Source organism: Gobio gobio (assembly GCF_949357685.1).
Source record: "Gobio gobio genome assembly, chromosome: 12".
Classification (NCBI taxonomy): domain Eukaryota; kingdom Metazoa; phylum Chordata; class Actinopteri; order Cypriniformes; family Gobionidae; genus Gobio; species Gobio gobio.
The window spans coordinates 53,937,247-53,961,624 of NC_137105.1; the positions used below are offsets into that span (position 1 = coordinate 53,937,247).

A 24,378-nucleotide genomic window follows, 5' to 3' on the forward strand; every position below is an offset into this window, starting at 1 on the left:
CTACGAGGAGTTCACTATTTCAGTTTCTTCTACCATTGTGGAGTTACACATGAACAAGGCTGGTCTTGATGAGGAATGGAAAGCAAGAAGCAACAGCAGTTCATCACAAGAGTGAAGCTTCTCCTCCAGAGAACGGAGGAAACGGCTTAACGCTGCTGTTGGAGAAAGGGGATCGAGTCTATATGCTACTCACAAAGCACAAGTGGATCTGGGCTTCAGAAAATGTCTCAGTGTTTACTGGGTTTCTGATCAATCCCATGTCAATAAAACACACCTTGGAGCAAACACAACAGTCATGAGACATGTTATGGGTTCAAGGGTTAAGGGTAAATATCAGCTTACTTGGGTTTTTAATAGCTTTGCTGCAATTTCAAAACTTCGAAAGACACTGGATCATGGGTTCTCATAGAAATATTGAAAGTGAATCGCTTCCAAGCCCTAAAACACACAAACACAAGCACAAATTATACAGACGGTAGATCACATGTGATAAATTGCACTTTCATGAAAAAGTGCAGTTGTTTTATAAAGAGTCTCATCACACATGGGTTTAACAGATCGGATCAGTTTTGTCATGTCGGTTCAGTTTTAATGAATTTCAGTAAACATGCATAATAAAACATGAGGGAAAGTGAATTGTCTCCAAGGCCTGCCTATAAAACACACACAACAAGCTAATAAAATAACACAAATTAACCAGACACTTCATATTTAATGGTGGATTATATTTAATGTAATAAAGTTGTGTTATAAAGAGTCTCATCACACATGTTTGGTCTGAGTTCTCATTGCAGTGTCACAGTTTTGACCAGCAGGGGTCGCCAGCGTGTCTCGAGCGCTTCACAAGAGTGAATCATTGAGTCAATGAATCGGTTCAGTTGATTCGGAGTTTGGAAAAGCTCCGTTTCTCCATCACTAGTTCTCGGCTCGTGTTCAGTTCAGTTTGTTGTTGACCTGAGATAAAGAAATGATATTGTGTTCATGTTATTAATTTCTCTCAGCAATGTGAACAAACCCAAGAATCCTAACATGGAGGAAAAGGACAGAAAGCTTTAATACATTCATTCATTTAGCAGATGTGACTTAAAATCACTAAACATTCAGATGTTAATACCAAACACCATCAAATGAACGACAGAATAGAGATTCCTCTTGGAGAAATTAAATTCAATATAGATAAACATTCATAAATAGAAACAAAAGACATCAGAGACTGTAATACACTATTTTTCATTAATAAAACAAATACAGATAATTGTGAGGGAAATGTAAAGAAATGTGGAGTGTATATTAATGACAAAAACATTAATTTATAAAGAATTACAATGAAACAAATGATAACTTAACTGGAAGTGCAGTTAATATAAATAATGAAGGACATCTCCAGTACAGGAGGAGGCGCTAAACACATTTACAGAGCGACTGAACACTTAGAGCAGAAGAAGAGAGATGGGCGGGGTTTATGTGTTGTTGACACCTGAGTCCTCCTGCGCATGCGCGTTCTGAGGAAACACCTGAGAGTCCAAACCGAAAGGAAAGACTCGATTCTGACGAGATGTAAAGTCACATTTCCAGGAGTTAAAAACGGCCATAAATATCACATTACGGTAAGTTCATTCATCAGCTTCTGATATCATGTCATATTATTTTGCAGTGTTTTCTGTGTGTGATCATAAATGTAAAGCTCAATAGTGTAAAGCCTCAGTGTCGGAGAGGCCTATGGTGTAAAACTACTCGCTGTTCCCATAAAACATTGTAAAGCCCATAAAGTGTTCGTGCTCTATATTCAAGACTTCTGAAGCCATTCGAGAGCTTAATGTGGGACAGATGAATATAAGTGCTTAAGTTAAAGTGAATGGAGACTCATTCTCAGCGATATTATCCGGTTTCAGAACAGCAGGCACAGAACCGGAAGTGAGCGTTAAATATAAGCTGTTTTCATGTGGATTTTAGTCGGATCGATGTCTACAATATTTAATATACTTTTAAATAAAGTCACTTTTCATATCCTTGGACAGGCATTTAAGTCAATGAGACGTGATATTTCTGTCATGATGTGGTGAACGAATATTGAATCTGTTCACGTCTTTCACGTTTTATCATAAGCGTTTTTTGCATTTGTCAAAATATATTATTTGTCTTAAAGGCGGCATGAAATCAAATTTTACAATTCGTATTTTTATATTAATATTGTAGTGTTTACTATAACTGATTTATCTGTGCACTTCATTATTTTTTAAAAATTCATTTACCCTTATAATCTTTAATCAAATATGTTAACTTTCCTTCCCCCATCGAAACGACCTCTCTTCTCTCCTGGTCATGGGCTATGGCGCGAGGGCGGGGTTATCGCCCCGTCTCGTTTCTGCACCTCCTCTCAGAAAACATGTCACTCACTGATCTTGGTTAGGTGCATTTTTCTCGGTATACACAATACCTTCTTCAAGAAGGACTTGAGGCAAAAAGAGAGCAATATATGAGAAATAAAAGCTTTTTTTTAATGTAAAAATTACTCAATATAGTCGGACGAACAGCTTATCGTGACGACGCGCACTGAGGAATGCAGCATGTGAACGCGCTTACGGCGCGCCCCCTTATAAGGGAGAGCTGAGAAAAAAGCTTTACAGAAATAAAGCCATAAAAGGCTTAAAATAAGTAAAATCTGTAGCATAAACCAGCGAAAAGTGAAGAAATATGCTCAGTAACATTATGTAGAAAAGATTTAGAGAGAAAATACATTTATTTAAGAGATAGATCAGGTTTTTCTCCACAACTGAGTGCAAACTTCAAATCTGCCTCCATTTTGTTAGCAACGCCCAACTTCCAACGATCCAATCAATTCCCGAAGGACGAAATCAAGCCTCGCCCTACATTTTTTCTAATTTCAGAAGCCGTTTAACTCGGATATACGTCACAATAAGGAGAAAAAGACGATCTCAACTTCCGTTTCATGCCGACTTTAATGTTAAATAATTATTAATTAATAAAACGTATTAATTTCGTTTTCAGGGATGAAAAGACTTTAATCTTTTCAAGTGTTTCTGCAGAAATGCCATGGGCTTAAGAATCACAAGTTTTTGTGTAAACACTGTGTAACTTTTTTAGTCTATTCTTAGCTAAAAACACTTAGTTCTTTCAAAAATATATGTGCTCATTAATGTATATTTACTTCTTTCAAGTAATAAAGTATTCTCGTAAGTTTATAATATGCCATTGAAAATACATAAGGTAATGGGATCTAACGGTGGTCGCCATGTTGCCCCTCCATCTTGAAAGTACATTAGCCAAAGAGGGACATACCCATAAATTCAAGATTCGCCTTTCGCGTTTTAACCGGTTTTAATACTCGATGGCACTGTACAAAATTCTCTGCCTAACGCATGTGCGCGTCAACTTGTTCAGACTTGTCTGGTGCATGCACAGAGAGTTTTCATCTCAGCAGCTCCAGTAACAGAGTTGTACAGAGTTTTCCTGGCTTGTTTATTCCTCAAAAGTCTGTTTTTCCTTGTGTGGTATTTCTGTGCATTAATAACTCTGTAAGTAATAATAGTTATTGTCATTGTAGATGTGTTTCAGAGTGTGTCATCGCGTAATTCAGTTGATGTCACCTCAGAAGTATTTTTGTGTCAACATACAATAGCGTAATGCTCACCTATTTGAATAATCATTCAGTTATTTTGTTATCAACAATGTTTATTCGTTTATAGAAAATATTTGCTTGTAATGTATGTTGATGGAAATATGTATCAGGTCTGATAGGCATATAAACAATTGTTATACAGAGCGCACTGCAGTGCTAACGTTAAAGCGGCGCACACACTTTTGTAATCCGACACCGCTTGTTAGCAGCAGCAGCTCCGCTCCTTTTAATGCAGCTGCATTTAGCGCCTATATATGGTACAATAAGCTCTGGTTTACGGTTACATTATACAAATGTAACTTATAAGTATAGTTATACAGTTCTTAACTGTGTATGTATATTAACTGTAAGGTGGAAAATAATCAAAGATATTTGAAATGGAACAAAATCATCTGCTTTGCTGTTGGCAGCCATCATTAGGGCTGGGACGGTATGGATTTTTTCTTACCGCGGTTGAAAAGCAAGAAATTCCCGCGGTTCAGCGGTAAACCGCTTTAAAGGGCTCCCGCTGGACTTTCGCGCACAGCCGCACACGCACACACCAGCGCAGGCAATTGAACTTAATAAGGAACGTGTATTTTACATTTATTTTTTCACGTTTAGAACATGAACAATTAGAACAGAAATGGAATGATATCTGAAAAAAAAAAGTGCTGGCAAAACGAAATCTAGACTAGGCTATGGTTAACATCCCAGCCTTCATATTTTTTCCTGAGAGAGCAGATCAGATCACGACTGACAGATCTGAAGATGGAACAGCATAAACAAAGACAAACAAACACATTTTTATTTATCGGTATTGATCAGTAATATATATTTATTTGTTTATTTATTTCCAATATTTTTAATTTCAGATTACAGTCGTCGTCATCAAACAATCACTTAAACTATAATGACTTTCGCGCACACCCGCCCATATAATATAATATATTATTTATATTTATAGTAGCCTATTTATATTTTTATATTACATATTTTTAAATATTCAGGCTATTAATTTACATTTACAATTTACATCTTGTGTGCGCTTTTGTCGCAGTGGTTAATGAAGAATAACGAAGGCTCAAGGCTATTTAATTTAACAAAGTATAGTCACTCGCTGCTCACACTACCTTGATTGTATATTATGCTACTTTTATTATTTATATTTATATTTTATATTTTATAACATACGTAAAATAATATATCTCGTGTGGTGTGCGCTTTTGTCTTAGTGGTTCAAGGCTATTTAACGAATACTTTTTAGGCTAATGATTGTACATACATACATACATACATATATATATATATATATATATATATATCTATATATATTACATAAATAATTATATAGGCTATATATATAATTATTTATATTTGTTATTTATATTACATAAATAATTTTTACATATTATATTATTATATTAGGCATATTTTACATATTTATATTAATTTATATATAGGCTATATGCCTCTCGTGTGCGCTTTTGTGTCAGTGGTGCTATTTAACGAAGGCTATTTAATTTAACAAAGTGTCGCTGCTCACACTAGCCTACCGTGATTGTATATTACTTATTATATATATTTATATTATATATGTTTACATATTCATATTAATTTATATATCTCGTGTGCGCTTTTGTCTCAGTGGTTTCAAATATTTAACGAAGGCTATTTAATTTAACAAAGTGTCGCACACTACTGTGATTGTAAGCCTGCCAGACGGATATCTTTTTCGATAGCCTTTTAATGAAATTGGAATTTCAGAATCACATAGCCAACTTATATTTAATTGCCTACAATAGATTATTTATTGATTATATTGAATGAAATTTCGCAGGCACAGCTTATTTGTAGTCAATCTTTCCCAAACAGAGTTGGAAGAGAGTTAAAACTTACCAGTACTAAGGCAGGTCCAGCTCAGTTTGTTCTTTCTGAAGCCGTGGTTTTTTTTTTCTTCGCCAGCTATGGGAGAAATCGGTCACCAGCGGTCGACGCAAACCCATGCGTTCTTCTTCTGCTTCCATGACTTCTATCTCCCTACCCGCTTTTGTCAGCTGCGCAACCATGTGAGAGAATTGTGTTAAGCACGTGCAATTAAAGTGTGCACGTCCTGCTTATGCGCCTGTATTTTATGCTTTAGTAAAATGAAATGCAAATTATAGGCTAAAAGACATTACACAGGTACAAATGGAATGTTATAATGGAACATTGCGCTCCCCAACTCGCGAAAGGTCGGATTTGCTCCATCTTTTGATTAAGTTTTGTTTAGAAAACCTTGAATCCATATTAGACACACGTCATTAGACACAATCCATGTCATTAGAATCAATGAATCCATGGAATTAGACACAACGTGCACACGTGCAGGCCAATGTTTTTTTTTCTTTTTTTTTCGGTGATGGCGGTGACGCTCTCAGACCCGCGGTAGGCGTCACGTGACCGCGGTATTGCGGTAATGCCGTAACCGGCCCAGCCCTAGCCATCATCATGATCAGGATATTGAAATTGACTCAACCCCTTCCCCCTTAACGCCATCAGAAGGGCCAGTTGAAGATAGAACAACAAAAGAATGGCTGGATGGCAAACAGGTTCTTACACCTTTGATACAATGGGGGAAGTTTTGTCTGATTGGTTACTTTCAAATGTCTCACGGTTTGGTCTGATTGGTCAGTTTTACAATAGTCAGATTTGAATTTGGTGACTTCAGGGAAAAGGATAAAAGAGAATTTCAACTGTAGCTCGCTCTTTTTGGATTCTCTGGCTTTCTCTGGAGAGAGCTGTTCTTTAGCTCTCTCTCTCTTTTTCTCTCTCTTTTTCTCTCTCTCTCTCTCTCTCTCTCTCTCTCTCTCTCTCTCTCTCTCTCTCTCTCTCTCTCTCTCTCTCTCTCTTTCTATCTCTCTCTCTATCTCACAGGTAACATTCTAGGCAGAGGCCTACAGAGCATAATTAATGGTTTATGTTTTACATTTATTTGAAACTATTTTAAGTGTAACCATAACCAGTATTTGTTTTTCCTTTTAGAAGAGATTTATGTCTATGATGTAATTGACATTTTACATTTACTTGATTGTTAATAAATTGTTACATTTTGATCCTTTCTGAATTAATCTGTAATTATTAACTATCTCCAATGTGGAACGGTATAATTGCAACAAAGGGTTAAAACGGAACGATCAAATGTATGATTAACTATCAAATATAAATGACCAAACATTCGGTTGGGATTCTCTTCTAAATGCGACAACTTTGATAAATGGAGTCAGATAAAGAATATTATAATCAAATCCATTCTTCCAGCTGAAACACTGAACGCGTGCAGCCTTCACCGCGGTTCGCTACCGATCCTTGGAGCGAATTCATGCGGTCTTACAGTTGGTGACCCCGAATACGTGATGTTGCGACTCAGACGAGCAACGTGTTTTCAGCGAAGTATTGGATTTAAAATCAACAAGAGATTTGAGCTTCTCTTTTTTCAGCTGTTCTGTTGATCTTGTGAATGGATTAAAGCGGACCCTCCGACCAGAATGAGTAAGTAAACCTTCTTTGCCTTTTAGAATTGTTGAGGGAAAGTTTTATTTGCAACTCACACATATAGACACATTTCTAGAACGGGTCGGTATGCCCACCATAGATCGGAACCGTAGAAATCCAATATTGTGTAAGAATTAGACGTGAAACATGACTTTTCAGGGAAATAACAGCATTAGTGCAGATGAGGAAATTATGGCAATTTTAGGCGTACAATTACAAGATCTCCTCGTTCGATTAAGCGATAAAGGATTGAACCTGACATGGAGTAACAACTAAATTATATCCTGGTATTCTGCTAAAGGCGCACAACTAAAATCTGAATCAAAATACAAGAAAATCCCTGCTGCAATTGTTTATTTGCTTCGTCGTAACGATCTCAAGACAATGGTCGAGAACGAACGAACGATAGCAAATATCAAAGAAATTGAAAGATTGCGATCTGACGAATTACAAAAGTTAAGATCAAAAGTCGAATCAGTCTCATACGAGCAACTTGAGTGGGCTAGGCAGCGTGAAGAAATGGCAACAAAACTGTATCAGTTACAAGGAAAACTTCAAACCGGCAATAATTACATATCTGCTCTCGAAGATTGTTGTGATAATGCAGGATTTCCAGTGGCCGCAGTAAAACAAGCAGCGCTGAATGAAATTTCTGAACCAGCAAAGCCAAATGATAGTAATGACAATGATGCTGCGTTAGGATACAGGCCACAGAGAGAAACTCGTAACCGAGCCCCTGTGTTAATGCCTGAACAACCAAAACAACGAAGCCTGATAAAGACTCGCACAAAAGCTAACGACACAGCGAAGAAATCAGTTAAGATCGCCGTGCTTAAAACTATGACTAATGTGAACAACGACATCACAACGATCAGCCGTCCGTTAACCTGCGAAGAATGTTCTAGACACAAACAAGTCGTTGGAGTAATGCCAAGAAAAGGGCCGTTTCAACCCTACTGGGAAACATTGATGTTACAGGCTACGGTGTATAAGCTAGCAGTTAGAGACGTGTGGCAAATAGCACTTCTCACTCTCCCTGAAGAGCTCAGACCGAAACTAACCGAAGGCATGAAATCGGGCAGCATAATCGAACGAGTCCGCAACGAAACCGACGAAGACATATATGAACGACTAAAACAGGCATTATTAGAAATGAGGGGACCGACACACGCAGATTGGAGCAAAATACTAGCAAGAGTGATGAAACATTTGAGACATACGCTGAACGGTTATGGGTAACTTACAGAGAACACTCAGGATTAGAAAATGCAGATCGAGACCATGACGCGTTATTACAACTTGTGAAAAATAATGCTGGCATCCCAATCCAACAGGCTTTGTCAAATAGCGTCGATCCAGTCAAAAACACGTTCCAATCAATAGTAGACTGGGGCTCAAGAATAGAAAATAGATGGAAATCTAAGCTAAATGCTGAAAAGTGCATGACTCCCATAATGCTTAACAGCAATGGGATTAAAAAGCATGTTCACTTCGTAGATGAGATGACTTGCTCTAATGAATCTGAAGCATTTAGTTCAGAAAATGCACAAGAAAGTGTGTCTATTTTAGCTCTTAAGGGCATGCAGGATGATTTGCAAGCATCCGAGAGTCATGAATATACTAAAACTCCAGGAGAACATAGACAACCCAATGGCAAGGAGAACAGGTTTTGCAGATCCTGTCAGAAAATCGGTCATGTCGAGGGAAAATGCTGGTCACTGGATAACGGGCGACCTCCGCCGTATTTTCAGAAAAATAGGAAATTACTTTCTAAAGGCAAAGAACAGCGCTCATTTGCAGGTGAAACTCTCCGTGAGCTAACTGCAGTGTTCATGCAAGGGCTTCAGCTATTAACTTCATTTGCGAGTGGGCTAGCAGCCTCTTCGCAAGGAGTTTAATAGTAAAACATCCAGATTGCAAGAATCCTGTTTATATTTTCAAATTTGTAATTGTATAACACATTGCGCGCATTGATTACACATAGTTGTTTGTGCTACAAGATACACATAGACTAGTCAAGTTTATTCTTTAAAACACAAGATTGCTTTACTGTAAGTGATGAAACACTTAGGATAAAGGCCGTAGATGCTGAGCATTCTAGGCCATGTATCTTGTGTAAATTGGAATAACTTTAATACTGGAATTGTACAGCAATTTCAAGTTGCATGTGTCAATGTTGAATTTGTTTGTCTCCTATAGTGGAAGCTCTGCTATTCCCCATAATAGCTGTAGTAAACCATAAACAGGAACATAGAATTGCCATCTGGCTACAGTGTGAATTACAATTGCATTAACCATGAAAATGTCTCAATAACTCTGACCTTTGCTATTTCTAATTTGAGCAAGTTCTAATACTTTTTCATTGGTTCAATTCCCAGTGCCAAAAAGGAGGGGAATTGTGCTGTTAAATGTGTTAAATGTGGCACAGATAATAGAAAACCAATTCATAACCAATTCATCCTTCACTCAAAATGACTGTAATGAGGTCTCAGATTGTGAAGGCTCGACTGCCAGAACAGTCTTAAGTGTTAATACACAGAAACAACAGCAGCAATTAACTGTGTTTCTCTCTAAATTTGTTTCTCTTAAAATTTGTAATTTGTTTCTATCTCAGGATGACAATTACAATTCCTTGGAGGACAGACGGCCAAAAGGCCCTCCTCCCCCTGCATCTCAAAACTTGAGATGTGAGAGATGGGTGCGAATATCTTTATATATATTTGATGGGGTAAATCACACCTCACAATATGTCTACATGACCTCCCAGTGAAAAAACTGGAATTAAATTATGCAACACAGATTGATATTGATTAGATTCCACCCATCTCCAAAACATTAACACAGAACACACCCTACACTCACGACAACATCACCTGGAATAGACCAAATCTATTCAGGCTGAACACTACACATCATAAACGACAAAGACACACACTTGGAGCGAATTCATGCGGGTCTTACATTTACCATCCTTATTTGTTCTCTCACAGAAACCACATTTATGTACATATCCACGCAAACCTGTTTATGCCTTGCAATTGGATGACTGAATAAACATTACTATCATCAAAGTTCACTCTGGATTAGCTGCAGTTCTTTCTAGCCGAATAATTAGGCCAGTTGAGTTCCAACCATCCCACTGCGCACAGAATATCCCACAGGCACCGTGTCGAATGTGGACGAGGTCGAACTGGAAGCCATGTTAATCTTGGACTAAATCGGCCACCGTAGGAGTTGAAAAGAAATCGGAATTGAGAGGAACAGAAACTAAAATTCACTGGATGGTCATATACCTTTTCACCACTAGATGGGGGAAAATATCACACAGTGTAGCTTTAAGTTCTTTCCCCCCAACAAAAAAAAGTTCTTGCCGACCCAAATCTTTTGAACGGCAGTACAATGTTGCAAAAGCTTTCTATTTCAGATAAATACTGTTCTTTTGAACTCTTTTGAAAATATTAATAATAATAATAATAATGCTGATGACACACAGCTCTACCTCTCATTCCACAGTAGCTGCACGAATCTCCAGCTGTCTGGCGGACATCTCAACATGGATGCATCACCTACAGCTCAACCTGGCAAAGACTGAGTTCCTCATCTTCCCCGCCAGTCCCACTATGCAACATGACTTCACCATCCAGTTAGGTACATCCCTGATTTCCCCTTCAAAGTCAGTCAGAAATCTTGGAGTCCCTCGTGCAGGTTTGTGCTCTACAATATCAGGAAGATCAGACCGTTCCTAACAGAGCACACAACACAGCTTCTTGTCCAGGCCCTGGTTATTTCTAGGCTTGACTACTGCAATGCGCTTCTGGCTGGACTCCCCTCTTGTGCAGAGATGTATAAAGTACTAGAGACACAGACTTAAGTAAAAGGACAAGTTCCTTATCAAAAAAGTGACTTGAGTAGAAGTTGAAGTGCTCTTTAAGCACCACACTTAAGTAGAAGTACTAAAGTATTCAAAAATTTTTGTACTTAAGTTTTGCAAGTAGTCTATTTAAAAATGTACTACTCAAGTACTGAAAGTAAAAGTACAAGTATTGTGTTATGTAGTTATTAAAGAAAGTAGTCAAAAGTTTGAACATTATATTGTTTTTATTATTTCAAATGATTAACCTAAAGGACAATCACAATGTTGGTTGGTAATTTTTCTACACATTGCCATATAAATAACCTGAAAATACTATAGTTCATTAAGATTAAATCTTACTAACCACTCTTACTAAAAAAGAAATGGGTTAAGCACACTTATATTCTCATTTCAAGAGGTGTTCTGAGTAAATGATTTGTTTGTAACACTTTACAATATGGTTTGATTTGTTAACATTACATTAGTTAAAGGTCCCATGGCATGGCATTTTTCTATTATTTTATAATGTTTCCTGAGGTGTACTTATATTGTTAGTATGACTTTTACATCATAAAATGTCATAATTTAGAAATAAAAGGCATTTTTTCTATACTGCTGTTTGCCCTGTGGCCGAATGCCCTGCTTCAAGAGGCGTGTCTGCTGTGAGACTTCAGTAAAAACGCCCACTGTTGTGATTGGCTGACATCTTTGCATTTTAAATGAGCGGAGGGGGCGTGGTTTAACAAGGTCTACGAGGCACGAGCAGCTGCCAGAGAGACGGATGGACCTGAGTTCACTTCACATCGGTTCTCAGCATGTCTGAACTGTTGTAGTTACAGCATATACTTCAGGTTATTAGTCTATTTCTAGTCGGAGGGACTGTCACTCATGTCAGAAAGTTAGTAACTTTAGTAAATTATGGATCAGCGCTGACTGGAGACGCGAACCGTTTAGAACAATTCAGTCCGATTTGGTGAACTGATTCGGTTCACTAAAAAGAACCGGTTCAAAAGAAAGATCGTTCGCGAACCGGACATCACTAATGTACCAGAGACTGAGCTCAGCGATTGCTAACAAAGTTATTTATAGTAACTACTGAGTTATGAGAGTGCTGTCAGTCAGCGCGAGTTTATTGTGTTTGTATTTGAGAGTTCTGAATAAACACGAGTCCCAGTCACACCGAGTCCGTCTTCATCATTATTACCAACTTTGTAACACATGCAAAGTACCATTACAGCTGTCCAGATGAACGAGTTACGAGTAAGTGTTGATAAAATAACATTATTTTTTAAATAAAATAAAAGCGTCAGTGACGCGCGTTGAGTACACAGCGCAAACAAAGACACAACAGCAGTAATCGAATGTTTATTGTGGGGCTAGGCTGGCTAGCCCGAATATGCTCACGCTTACCCTCCTTCTGCTTAATCTCACGCCGCGTTTGGTGCCTCCGCTGTGGGCCAGGTGCAGTACTGGGGGTCGGGGATGTTGAAGGCCACCGGCCAGTGCAGCCCGAGCTTCGGCGTGTGTGAGGCCGATGTTGAGCAGAAACTCATGACTGTATGCACATTTTAGAACCGATAGACGTGACGAGGGCGTACAAAAACACTGACTCACAAGATAGAAAACACGAAAACACCGTTCTGTCGGGAGAGAGAGAAGCCGCATTGTGTGCACGAATAATAAATAATTAGCTACACATCAGAAATCACTGATCACAGATCAGAAGGAACTGAAAAAAGACTTCTGTTTTCATTTGTACATCCAAACACTGAGAAACTGCCAGCGTTCACTCGTTCACAACCCATGATCTCTAGAGCGTTTGCAAGGGCGTGGCAGATTCTCTGGGCGGAGGAAAGGGAGGAAACCGTTCCTGCTTGGACGTCAAACCAGGAGACTTCAGGATTGGCTCGTCTGGCCTGTCATTTTCTCAAAGGCAGAGAAAGACAGCCAGAACTCGGGTTTACACCGATCAACATTTCTATCCACTTGGGGACAATATTCAGGCTAGGGGAACTCATATTAATGTTGAAAAACCTCATAAAATGACAATTTCATGCCATGGGACCTTTAATGTATTAGACTAATAACTAACATGAACTAACCATGATCAATACATTTTTTACTGTATTTATTAATCTTTGTTAATCTTAGTTAATAAAAATACAGCTGTTCATTGTTTGTATATGTTACTTCACAGTGCACATTAACTATGTAAACAAATAGAGAGCAATTTGAGCGCAAGACGCTCGTGTTGTTTTAAAGACAGTGAATGTGCGCACGCGGGTCTCTCTCTCGCTTTTTCGCTCTCTCTCTCTCTCTCTCTCTCTCGCGCCCGCTCGCTCTTGAAGGGGTGGAAGGTGGTGTTTTTGGTTTGTCCATCTTTTAAGCTGATCAAGAGGCAGAACGGAAGCACGCGCAGTCTTCTTAATAGCTTGATTCAGCTTCTTCAAACCTGCCATCTACCGTTCTGGCAGTGGTAATGTGGATGGAATGATTCATAACATTTTTATAATTGTAACGTGTAACGATGCAGCACATAAAAAAAAATATCGGAGTAAAAGTATTAAACTCATCGAAAATATGTACTGAAGTAAAAGTGGAAGTAGGAGAAAAAAATAATACTCTAGTAAAGTACAGATACTGCCTTTTAGTACTTAAGTACAGTAGTGAAGTAGTTCTACTTCGTTACTATACATCTCTGCTCTTGTGCGATCCAAACACTTCGAATGATCCAGAATGCAGCGGCACGTCTGGTCTTCAATGAGCCCAAAAGGACCCACGTCACACCACTCTTCATCTCTCTGCACTGGCTACCACTCGGTGCTCGCATCAAGTTTAAGGCGCTGACGCTTGCCTACAGAGCCACCACGCGCTCAGCTCCTGCATACTTTGACTTGATTTTACAAATCCACACCCCCACCAGAAGCCTTCGCTCAGCTAAGGAGCGACGTGGTACCATCACAGAGAATCCCTTTCCAGAACATTCACATTCAACGTTCCCAGCAGGTGGAACGATCTTCCCACCGCCATCCGAAACGCTGAATCACTGACAACATTCAAAAGTCAACTAAAAACTCAGCTCTTCCGTGAGCACTTAACCTCATAAAAAAACCTCTCTTTTCCTCTTTCTTCCCCTTTTTTCCCTCCCTACTCTAGCCTGTGCTACACTGAGCAATGTACACGGACTCAGTATTTCAGGCACTTGTTGACTCGACTCTTCATGACCAATCGCTTCCTGAACTCCCAAGTTGTAAGTCGCTTTGAATAAGTGTCTGCTAAACGCATAAATGTAAATGTAAAACATTCAGACTGATATATATGTAACACTATTCCACTGGAGGCAAGTTCAAGGACCCATGTGCAGTTATTTTATTTACAAACATCAAACAAAGACTTGACTTGACTTGACTTGACTTGACTTGACTTGACTTGACTTGACTTGACTTGACTTAGAACCACTCACCTACAGCGGGTAACAACATTAATAACAGACAAAGACACATGGCAAACATGAGGGCTTAAAATACACACACAGACTAATGACAAGACAAGTGACACCTGTGAACAGTGATGAGACAATGAACCAATGACAGGACAAGACACAAGATCACATGAGGGCATGGGAATCACATGACAAGACCAGGAAGTGCATGACAAGACTGTGAACATGACAAACTCAAACATAACCATGAACATAATAAACTGAAAACAGAACCTAGAACAATGAACAATGAACATGAACCAACACCAAAACACCCTGTGACAATATATAAATAATCAATGGATATTATTGTCAAATAATACTTTAATATAAATATAAAAAAGACGCAAATTAATGCGTTAACACGGGCGATTCATTTTTTCAGTTTAACGCATTAAACATATTTAATGCAATTAACGCAGTGTCCATTTTTATATCCATTTTTGCTTAGCGCTACATTATATGATCACGCTCTTATTCATGTAAATGCTTTTAAACCATCTAAGCACGACAAGACAGAAGAGAACGCACTGTGTGTCAATGTCCTGTCTGTCTGTGTGGCTGCGTCTCATGTCAGCTAATCGAGGGACACTCTGACACACAAACACACACACACACACATACGCACACTCGATGCACAGACAGACTCGCTTCAGTCTCCTGCTCACATCGAGTTCTCTTTAGCTTTTGAACAAAACATTAACCCTCTCGAGTCAGCCGTCGCGCCGGCGTGATTGGCTTGCTTTTTTTCTTATAAGTGCCAAAGAGCCTCAGCCTCTCTCTCAATGATGTCTAATCTGATTCTCTTCAGAAAATGACCTCTAGCTAACATGAGACAAATGTCTAAAGAAATGTTGAAATGTCAGGTTTTAAATCATGTAAATCAAAACGAAAACAAATATTCTGTGTTTATGTAATCTGTGTGAAAAGTGGAAGATATCAGTCAACTCATTACTGTCTCATTACCCGCTAATGCGGCCACGCCCACGGCCCGTGCGCTCATTCAGATTCAAATACAGGCAATCCATGTGTTGACGCCCACACACACATCAACTCATGCAACACAACTAGTGAAGCTATGGTTCAGATACATCGCTTTGAGTAATAATCCTGGAATAATTCTCCTCATGGAAAGCTGATTGAGAGCTCATTGTCAGGTAGGCTAAGTTTAAAAGGCTCAGTTAGCATCTGTGAATATTAAATGCAAAAAGACTCTTTAAATATAAATCCTGATGCAACATGACGCAAGACTGTTTAGACAATATTTATTTGGCCTGTTTTCGTTTTGTATAAATTGTATCTTAATTTTAATCAATGTTTTTAATATAGTTGCTTCTTATTTTATTAGAAGTCAATATAACAGACAATAGCCTTAGCGCTGCATTGCACGCGTCTCATAAATGAACTGAGGATGGAAATGATATTTGAGTATTAATTGCCTTTTTTACAGTGAATTTGTTTTTGTATAAATTGTATCTTAATTTTAATCAATGTTTTTAAAACAAATTTTGCTTCATATTGATGTTTAAATATTATACCCTATGTTGTTGTTTTTTTGTTTGTTTTTTAGAAAGTTAATTGCTTTCTTTAAACTGAATTTCGTTTTGTATAAATTGTATCTTAATTTTAATCAATGTTTTAATATATTTGATATAACAGACTGTTATAATACATATATTAGTATATTTGATACCAATATAGCAGACAATAGCCTTAGCGCTGGCTCATGCATTTCACGTGTTTCTGACTGAAGCTCAAAATTATATTTGAGTATTTTGTGTATTTGATCATTTACAAATGATTCAGAAAATATTTGTTATTGAAATGACTGGGAAAAAGTGTCCCAATCAACCTAAAGTCACCAGATACTATTTGAAATCATAATTGCATTGCATAATCCCAAATATTTTACTTATAACATTCATCATTACCAATTGTCACACTATTACTGTTATTTTTAGCTCTTCTTTCAAAAACATTTCTGATTGAAATCTTGTTTCTTTTTTGGCAGATAATTTAGCTTGCTTTAAGTAAAAACTTTAAGTAAAAAAAACATTTAGATTTTCTCCCCAGAAAACTTTTTTACTGTTACTGTACTTATCTAGTAAACCTAAAATCTAGTAGGCCTACCTAAAGCTCATTTATTATGCAGCTCATTATTATGTAGGTCTTTGTTTCTCAGGAGTGATCATATTATTATTCATGGCTCGTTCACGCCTACTCGCATAAGGCCTGAGTTAAGAAAAAGTGTTTTACAAAATGTAAATGAATATATTGTTTTATGTGAATGAGTAGGCTCAATGATTCTCACATCAGTGTAAAGCAAAAACTCTAGACAAAAACACCCAACAATCAAAGGGCTTGTGAACACATATCTATTGTGTGTTTTGAAGCCTTAATTTAAAAAAATGTTTGTTTGTTTTTTCCAAAATTATGCATAAACATTATTCTCTCAAAAATACAAGCATGTACATACATGTTGCTCACATATTATGGTAGCCCAGTTTGTGCTGAATACAGTGTAATTACACTATTGCCATTAATGTGTTTATGAGCAACTGAAAAAAACACAAATGTCAGAGCATGTCAACTTCTAAAGGGCCCCAAAACAGCTCAGACTCCTAGGGGTTAAAGGGCTAGTCCACCCTGAAATGTAAATTCTGTCATTAATTCCTCTTCCAGGTGTCATCCAAACCTGTAAGACGTAAGAAACCCGTTCATCTTCAGAACACAAGATATATATATGCTCTGAAAGTAAAATACATATCAATTGAAACAACAGACAAAGTGAAGACTTTTTTTTTTTTTTTTTTTACAACAAAGGAAAATAAACAAAAAACATTTTGAGGGAGTGATAGTGATCATTTACATTCAGTCAACAGGCAAAGTTTCATGGGAGTGAAAATATGTTATAAAAGCTTGCCATTTGTCATGAAAAGAACCATAACCAGCATACCGAGAGCATCTTATCTTTTCCAACTTCAAAAAGTACACTGTGTCCAAAACCCACTGTGAAATACCAGGAAGCTTTGTGGACTTCCAAAGGAATATAATCCGTCGTCTAGCCAGTAAAGAAGTGAAGGCAAGTGCATCTAACTAATTAAAAAACAAGTCCACACTTTGTCCCAAAGACTGCAAAATGAAGATATTTCTGATAAAATCCGAGAGCTCTCTGACCCCTCCACAGACAGCAACACCACGACCACTTTCAAGGTCCAGAAAGGAAGTAAAGACATGGTTAAAATATTCACATGGTTCATGTGACTCAAAAATAATGATTATAAACAACCAAAAAAACAACAATATCAACTAGCCTGTGTCCGACTCTTACAGAACGCCGGCTTACCATTGGCTGATGCTTTTCACATGAGCTCAACAACACACACAAGGAAACGCTGCTGAGTCTGGCCCTTGAAAGTGTTCATTACTAGTGATCGACCGATATATTGATTTACCGATATTTAAGCATTTTACCACCTTGTGGGCATTTTGAGATTTGCGCGCAGGATCGCCATTACAGTGCATCTGAGGCGAGACGTGTTAACAACAACACAGAGAATTTTGCCAAAACGCCAGTTGTGTCGAGTGTTCTCGTTTTAGGAGTCTTAAATTAGTTAAATAACGTCTTAAATTAACTTATAATATTATATATATATATAATATATTCAGATTATATTATATTATATTATATTGTCATGTTTGATTTTGTTCTGTGTGCAGGTCTGAAGTCAGTTTGTCATTATGGAGAACAGAGGGAGCAGTGAGAGATCTTCATCTGCAGAACCCAGCTGTGTGACCTCTGACCCCAGCTGTGTGTCTGTGAGGAGTGACCAATCCATGGGTCAACCTCCTAAATTCAGTGAAGCCGTGACCTCTGACCCCAGATGTGTGTCTGTGAGGAGTGACCGATCCATGGGTAATCCTCCTGGATTCAGTGAAGCCGTGACCTCTGACCCCAGCTGTGTGTCTGTGAGGAGTGACCGATCCATGGGTAATCCTCCTAAGTTCAGTGATGAAGCCGTGACCTCTGACCCCAGCTGTGTGTCTGTGAGGAGTGACCGATCCATGGGTAATCCTCCTAAATTCAGTGATGAAGCTGTGACCTCTGACCCCAGCTGTGTGTCTATGAAGAGTGACATATCCATGGGTAATCCTCCTAAATTCAGTGAAGCAGTGACCTCTGACCCCAGCTGTGTGTCTGTGAAGAGTGACCGATCCCTGGGTAATCCTCCTAAATTCAGTGAAGCCGTGACCTCTGACTCTGTGTAAGTGTAAACATGTAGTCAGTGCATACCTGTCAAGTATCCCGTTTTGGCCGGGAAAGTCCCGTATTTTACCCTTCTTTCCCGCCGTCCTCCCGTATTAGTATTTTCCTGTAAATCTCCCGTATTTTAACCTGCGTTATTAAAAAGCAATAATACCGGAGTAAAAAAACAAAAACATTTCTGATCTGAGCTCTGTAACTAGCCTCGTGATAACTGCCATCTGCAGTAGCCTACAGTATAGGTGTCAGTTGTTGCGAGGTTAGTGTGTGAGGTCAGATGACGAGTGACAACACGGGGGAAAAACAAAACAGAGACGGATGATGGACGTAACGATAGAGACGGATTAAGGCACTCCTGCCAAATACCGTGATCAATGGGACAGCGAATTTAATTATAAAATGTAAGTGACTTAATGTTAATTAATTATTTATGGAACTGGCGTATGAAATCAGTATCATTTCCAGTCGTGATGGTATTCAGGAAAACAACACTCTTGTTAGTGTGATGTTGCTTAACTGTATCATATGTTATAAATATAATAACTACACCATTTTAACCATGTATGTTATCTGAGTTTCTGTGTATGAGCGGCGCTCATTTGTTTTCGATTTTCTCCTCGAGAGGCTGCGCGAGCCTCAACAGCTCAACCTGGTTAACGTCAGTTCGTTTTATACTATTATCCACTATCGATCGCCACTTACACTAACTGAATGCAGAATCATTATTGCACTTTGGTGATTCCCTAGTTATTTTTTGTTTTGACATTTTACTCAGGATACTTGCCGTGTCCGTTGGGCAAGTAAAATTATTTTTCACTTGCCCCTTCAAAAAATCCACTTGTCCCGGACAAGCGGACAAGCGTTCATGTCGAGCCCTGCCCATAGCAAAGTTCAGAAAGGGTATTTAGCATGGTACGAAAGATTGTTACAGAGAATAGGATGACATTAGACAACAGAACTGTTTGTGCTCTACTCTCGTGTAAAAATGAACCACTCTGGCCCAGCCCACAAATACACTCCTTCCAAAACAGTCTTAAAGAATGCAATGTCTGCAACAAATTTGTACAATAACTCACTAAAAGAGTAAAGAAAAGTTATGTGAAATGAAAAGAAAAACTGTAAAAGAAAAGCAATATGAAATGAAAAGAATGTGTGGAATGAAAATAAAATGTAAAGACAAGCAATGTTAAATGAACAGAAAATATGCAAATAAGCCTTTAAATAAATGCTCATCATATATACCCTTTTGTGTTTTCATTTGGGCTATAACACCTGTCTTAAAATGTAAGGGATATGGAGCTTGGTTGGGGTGGTGGGACTGCTTGCGGTGGGCGCCGAAAAATTTCCCTTATTTTCAAATCCAAAACTTGACAGGTATGAGTCAGTGATATAAAGGGAATATTCAGGCATTATTGACTCCTGTTATCCTGTTATTCTCACTGTTGTTGTAATGCCGGATGACCTTCTTTCTTTTTCTGGCCACTAAAGGTGAAATGTAAAGATGCTGATGCTCCTCCATATAATGACAGTGAATAGTGACCAGCTTCAAGATTTACACAAAAGATGCAAAAGTATCCCAGAATGCTGATCTCTGAGGTGAATATCTCTGTGGAGTTCTGGTGTTTATGGACTGTCATCTGACAGCCGTTCTGGAGATATTCACCTCAGAGAAGAAAGAACAAACACTTTAAGGATTTTAGACGTGTGTTTGTGTCTTAATTCATCTTGATTTCTCAAAATGGTGCTTGTGTGCTTTTCCTGCCTCACAGCAGATCAACAGAACAAGATCAGGACTTTAGATAAATAATACATTATTACATTATAATTATTTTAATTTTTTTTTACCAAACTCTCATATCTCCTCAGAACACTTTGATTATAGAGCTCGAGTCTGATGGGATCATTCTGTGAATCTTTTTCTAAAGCTTGAAGCTGGTCAGTATTTACTGCCATTATACAGACGAACACGAGCAGGACATTTATCAACATTTCTCCTTTTGTGGCCTGAAAAAGAAAGAAGATCATAAGCCATTAGAGCAACATCAGGTTGAGTAAATAATGACTGGATTCTCATGTTTGGCTGAATTTAACGGCTCCCTTTATCCCTTTAACTGCTCTAGTGTAACTTAGAGACCACATTTAATATGAGACTCAGAAACACACTGAACACACAGAGAGATGAGTTCGGTTTTTATTTCTGATTTCACCTCAAATCTGTGGACAAACATTCAGTGATGAACTTTGACCCCAATGTCTAGATATAAGACACTTATTTTCTGACAGAATCTCTGGTGTCAGATTGAGGATGAGGTTTGCGTTTCTTCATCATCTCTTAAAGCTCTTAGTGAGTTTGTTCCTGGTCTCTGTCACCTTGAGCTGCTCGCTGGAGGATTGAGAGACACGGTTTTCCTTTTCTCTGTGTTTTTCTACTTTTCTGTTTTCTGTGAAGCTGCTCTGGATCAATGTGCATTGTGAAAAGTGTTAAACTGAAACTGACATGAATGCATTTGTATGGAAAATACAAGATTGACATCTATATTGATTTACTGTATAATTTAAGTTTATATTTAATTTACATGTATTTATCGTTCTTTGTCATTGTTTGATCAGAGTGGATAGAGATGATCAGACTGGAGATTCTCCTCAACCAATGAATGATGAGCTCCAGAGAGTCAAAGACCGACACAAAACCAGCATGAAGAACAAGTATGAGAGATTATTTGAGGGACTGAAACTCCAGGAGAATGAAGCCCTCCTGAACAGGATCTACACACAGCTCTACATCATAGAGGGAGAGAGAGGAGGAGTGAATGAAGAACATGAGGTTTTACAGATGGAGAAAACAGCCAGAACACAACACTCACAAGACACTCCAATCTACTGCAATGACATCTTTATAGCCTCACCTGAACCAGGACGTGAGGAGAAAGAGCAGATCAAGACTGTTCTTACTAAAGGCATCGCTGGAATCGGAAAAACCGTCTCTGTGCAGAAGTTCATTCTGGACTGGGCCGAGGGAAGAGCCAATCAGGATGTAGATTTCATGTTTGTGCTTCCATTTCGAGAGCTGAACTTGATCCGAGATCATCAGTACAGTCTTCACAGACTTCTGCTGGACTTTCATCCTGAACTTCAACATCTGGACTCAAGGATTTATGAGCAGTGTAAAGTTGTGTTCATCTTTGATGGTCTGGATGAAAGCAGAATCACACTGAGGTTTTCAGACGCTCAGGAAGTTTCTGGTGTGACTGAGACTTCATCAGTGGATGTGTTGATGTCAAAGCTCATGAAAGGAGAGATGCTTCCCTCGGCTCTCATCTGGATCACCTCCAGACCAGCAGCAGCCAATCAGATCCCCTCCAAATACATCAACCGTCTGACAGAGATTCAGGGATTCAATGAGCCTCAGAAGGAGGAATATTTCAGGAAGAGAATCAGGGACGAGCATCAAGCCAGCAGAATCATCTCACACATCAGAAGAGCAAGAAGCCTCCACATCATGTGCCACATACCCGTCTTCTGCTGGATCTCATCCACTGTGCTTCAGAAGCTCCTGGAAGAAGATCTGAGTGCAGAAATCCCTCAAACTCTGACTGAAATGTACATCCACTTCCTGCTGATTCAGATCAACATGAGGAATCAGAAGTATGAAGAGAGAGATCCAGAGAAACTCCTGCCGTCCAACAGAGAAGTGATTGTGAAACTTGCTGAAGTGGCTTTCAAACAGCTGATGAAGGGCAATGTGATGTTCTATGAGGAGGACCTGAGAGAGAGCGGCATAGACGTCACTGACGCCGCAGTGCATTCTGGGATCTGCACTGAGATCTTTAAGGAGGAATCTGTGATTCATCAGAGGAAAGTCTACAGCTTCATTCATCTGAGCGTCCAGGAGTTTCTCGCTGCTTTCTATGAGTTTTACTCTCATGTGATCAAGAACAAGGAACCACTGCGTGAATTCAGATCTTACAGATATGTAAAAAAAAATAAAGACCCTCTCTATTATCATACACCACCAATTGATAGACCTGATGAAGACTCTCTGTATAATCTACTAACATCAGCAGTCTATAAAGCCCTCAGGAGTAAGAATGGACGGCTGGATCTGTTCCTGCGGTTCCTGCTGGGCGTCTCTCTGGAGTCCAATCAGAGACTCTTACAGGATCTAATGACACACACAGAGAAAAGCTCAGAGAGTATCAGGAGAATCACACAGGACATTCAACAGATGATAAAAGATGGATCTAAACTCTCACCTGAACGCTCAGCTAAACTTTCAGCTGGACTCTCAGCTGATCAATCCATCAATCTGTTCCTCTGTCTGCTGGAAGTGAAAGATCAGACTCTGTCCAGAGAGATTCAGGAGTTTGTGAAATCAGACAAACACTCAGAGGAGTTTCTCTCTCCGTCTCACTGCTCAACAATCGCCTACATGCTTCAGATCTCAGAGGAGCCGCTGGATGAGCTGAACCTCAGGAAATACAACACATCAGATGAGGGCAGAAGAAGACTGATACCAGCTGTGAGCAACTGCACAAAAGCTCTGTGAGTGTTAATTATTCACTAATGAAGAATCATGTTTAATAATGAATCAGCACCATTCGCTAAATGAGAGGTTTTCTCCTAAATAACAAGCTCAGAGTCTTAAAGGGCTTGTGACGTGCCTTCTCATTATTTTTATGTGGAAATGAAGCCGTCAGTCAAGTTAACATTATTTAGGAAATGGATTTACACTCTAATCAAAACTTAAATGACAAACACGATAAATGTAACCATTTAAAAGAAAAAAAGAATGTTTTGTTATAGCTTTTGTAGTAAAGGCGCCGCCATCTTGCAGAACTATAACCTGTGACATCACGTGGTTGGTTGACGCTGTTGGTAGGGGTGGGCAATATAGCCTCAATTATATCACCATATTTCAAGAATATTTGCGATAATGATATTTATGACGATATAGAAAAACATATATATGGAACAAAGTGTTATTGGTGATTGCAGCTGGTAGGAAGCAGCATTTATTAGTGCAAACACAATGAAGGGCATTTTCCATCCTTTTCCAATGAGCTACTGTCACTGAAGAGAGAATACCTCATGAGAAGTGTAAAACACACACACGCACACACACACACACACACACACACACACACACACACACACACACACACACACACACACACACACACACACACACACACACACACACACACACACACGTCTGGTTCACCATCTTTGTGGGGATTTTCCATAGACGTAATGGGTTTTTTTTATACCGTACAAACTGTACATTGTATCCCCCTACACTGCCCCTGCCCCTAAACCTACCCATCACAGAAGACATTTTTACTTTCTCCAAAAAACCCCAACAATGTAATATACACAAAGACACACACAAAGAGCACACACACACACACACACACACACACACACACACACACACACACACACACTCACTCACTCACTCACTCACTCACTCACTCACTCACTCACTCACTCACTCACTCACTCACTCACTCACTCACTCACTCTCTCTCTCTCTCTCTCTCTCTCTCTCTCTCTCTCTCTCTCTCTCTCTGGTGCATGCTGGGAGTTTGTGGAGGTGCTGAGCGCGTGTTGAGAGCGTTGTTGAGAGT

At 38.8% G+C, this 24,378-nt stretch overlaps 2 protein-coding genes across 2 annotated transcripts in view; both read left to right on the forward strand.

Moving 5' to 3' along the window:
* The window catches only part of LOC307134790 (uncharacterized protein), a gene marked incomplete at both ends in the record, with an annotated part of 134,755 nt that overhangs the window by 72,353 nt on the left and 38,024 nt on the right, over positions 1 to 24,378 (forward strand). The window lies entirely within an intron of this gene.
* On the forward strand, positions 1,505 to 23,520 carry LOC307135133 (protein NLRC3-like). The gene is made up of 3 exons (XM_079831329.1): positions 1,505 to 1,607; positions 18,208 to 18,752; positions 21,362 to 23,520. The coding sequence occupies exons 2-3, from the start codon at positions 18,229 to 18,231 to the stop codon at positions 23,295 to 23,297; spliced, it is 2,460 nt and encodes an 819-aa protein (XP_079687455.1). The 5' UTR covers positions 1,505 to 1,607; positions 18,208 to 18,228; the 3' UTR covers positions 23,298 to 23,520.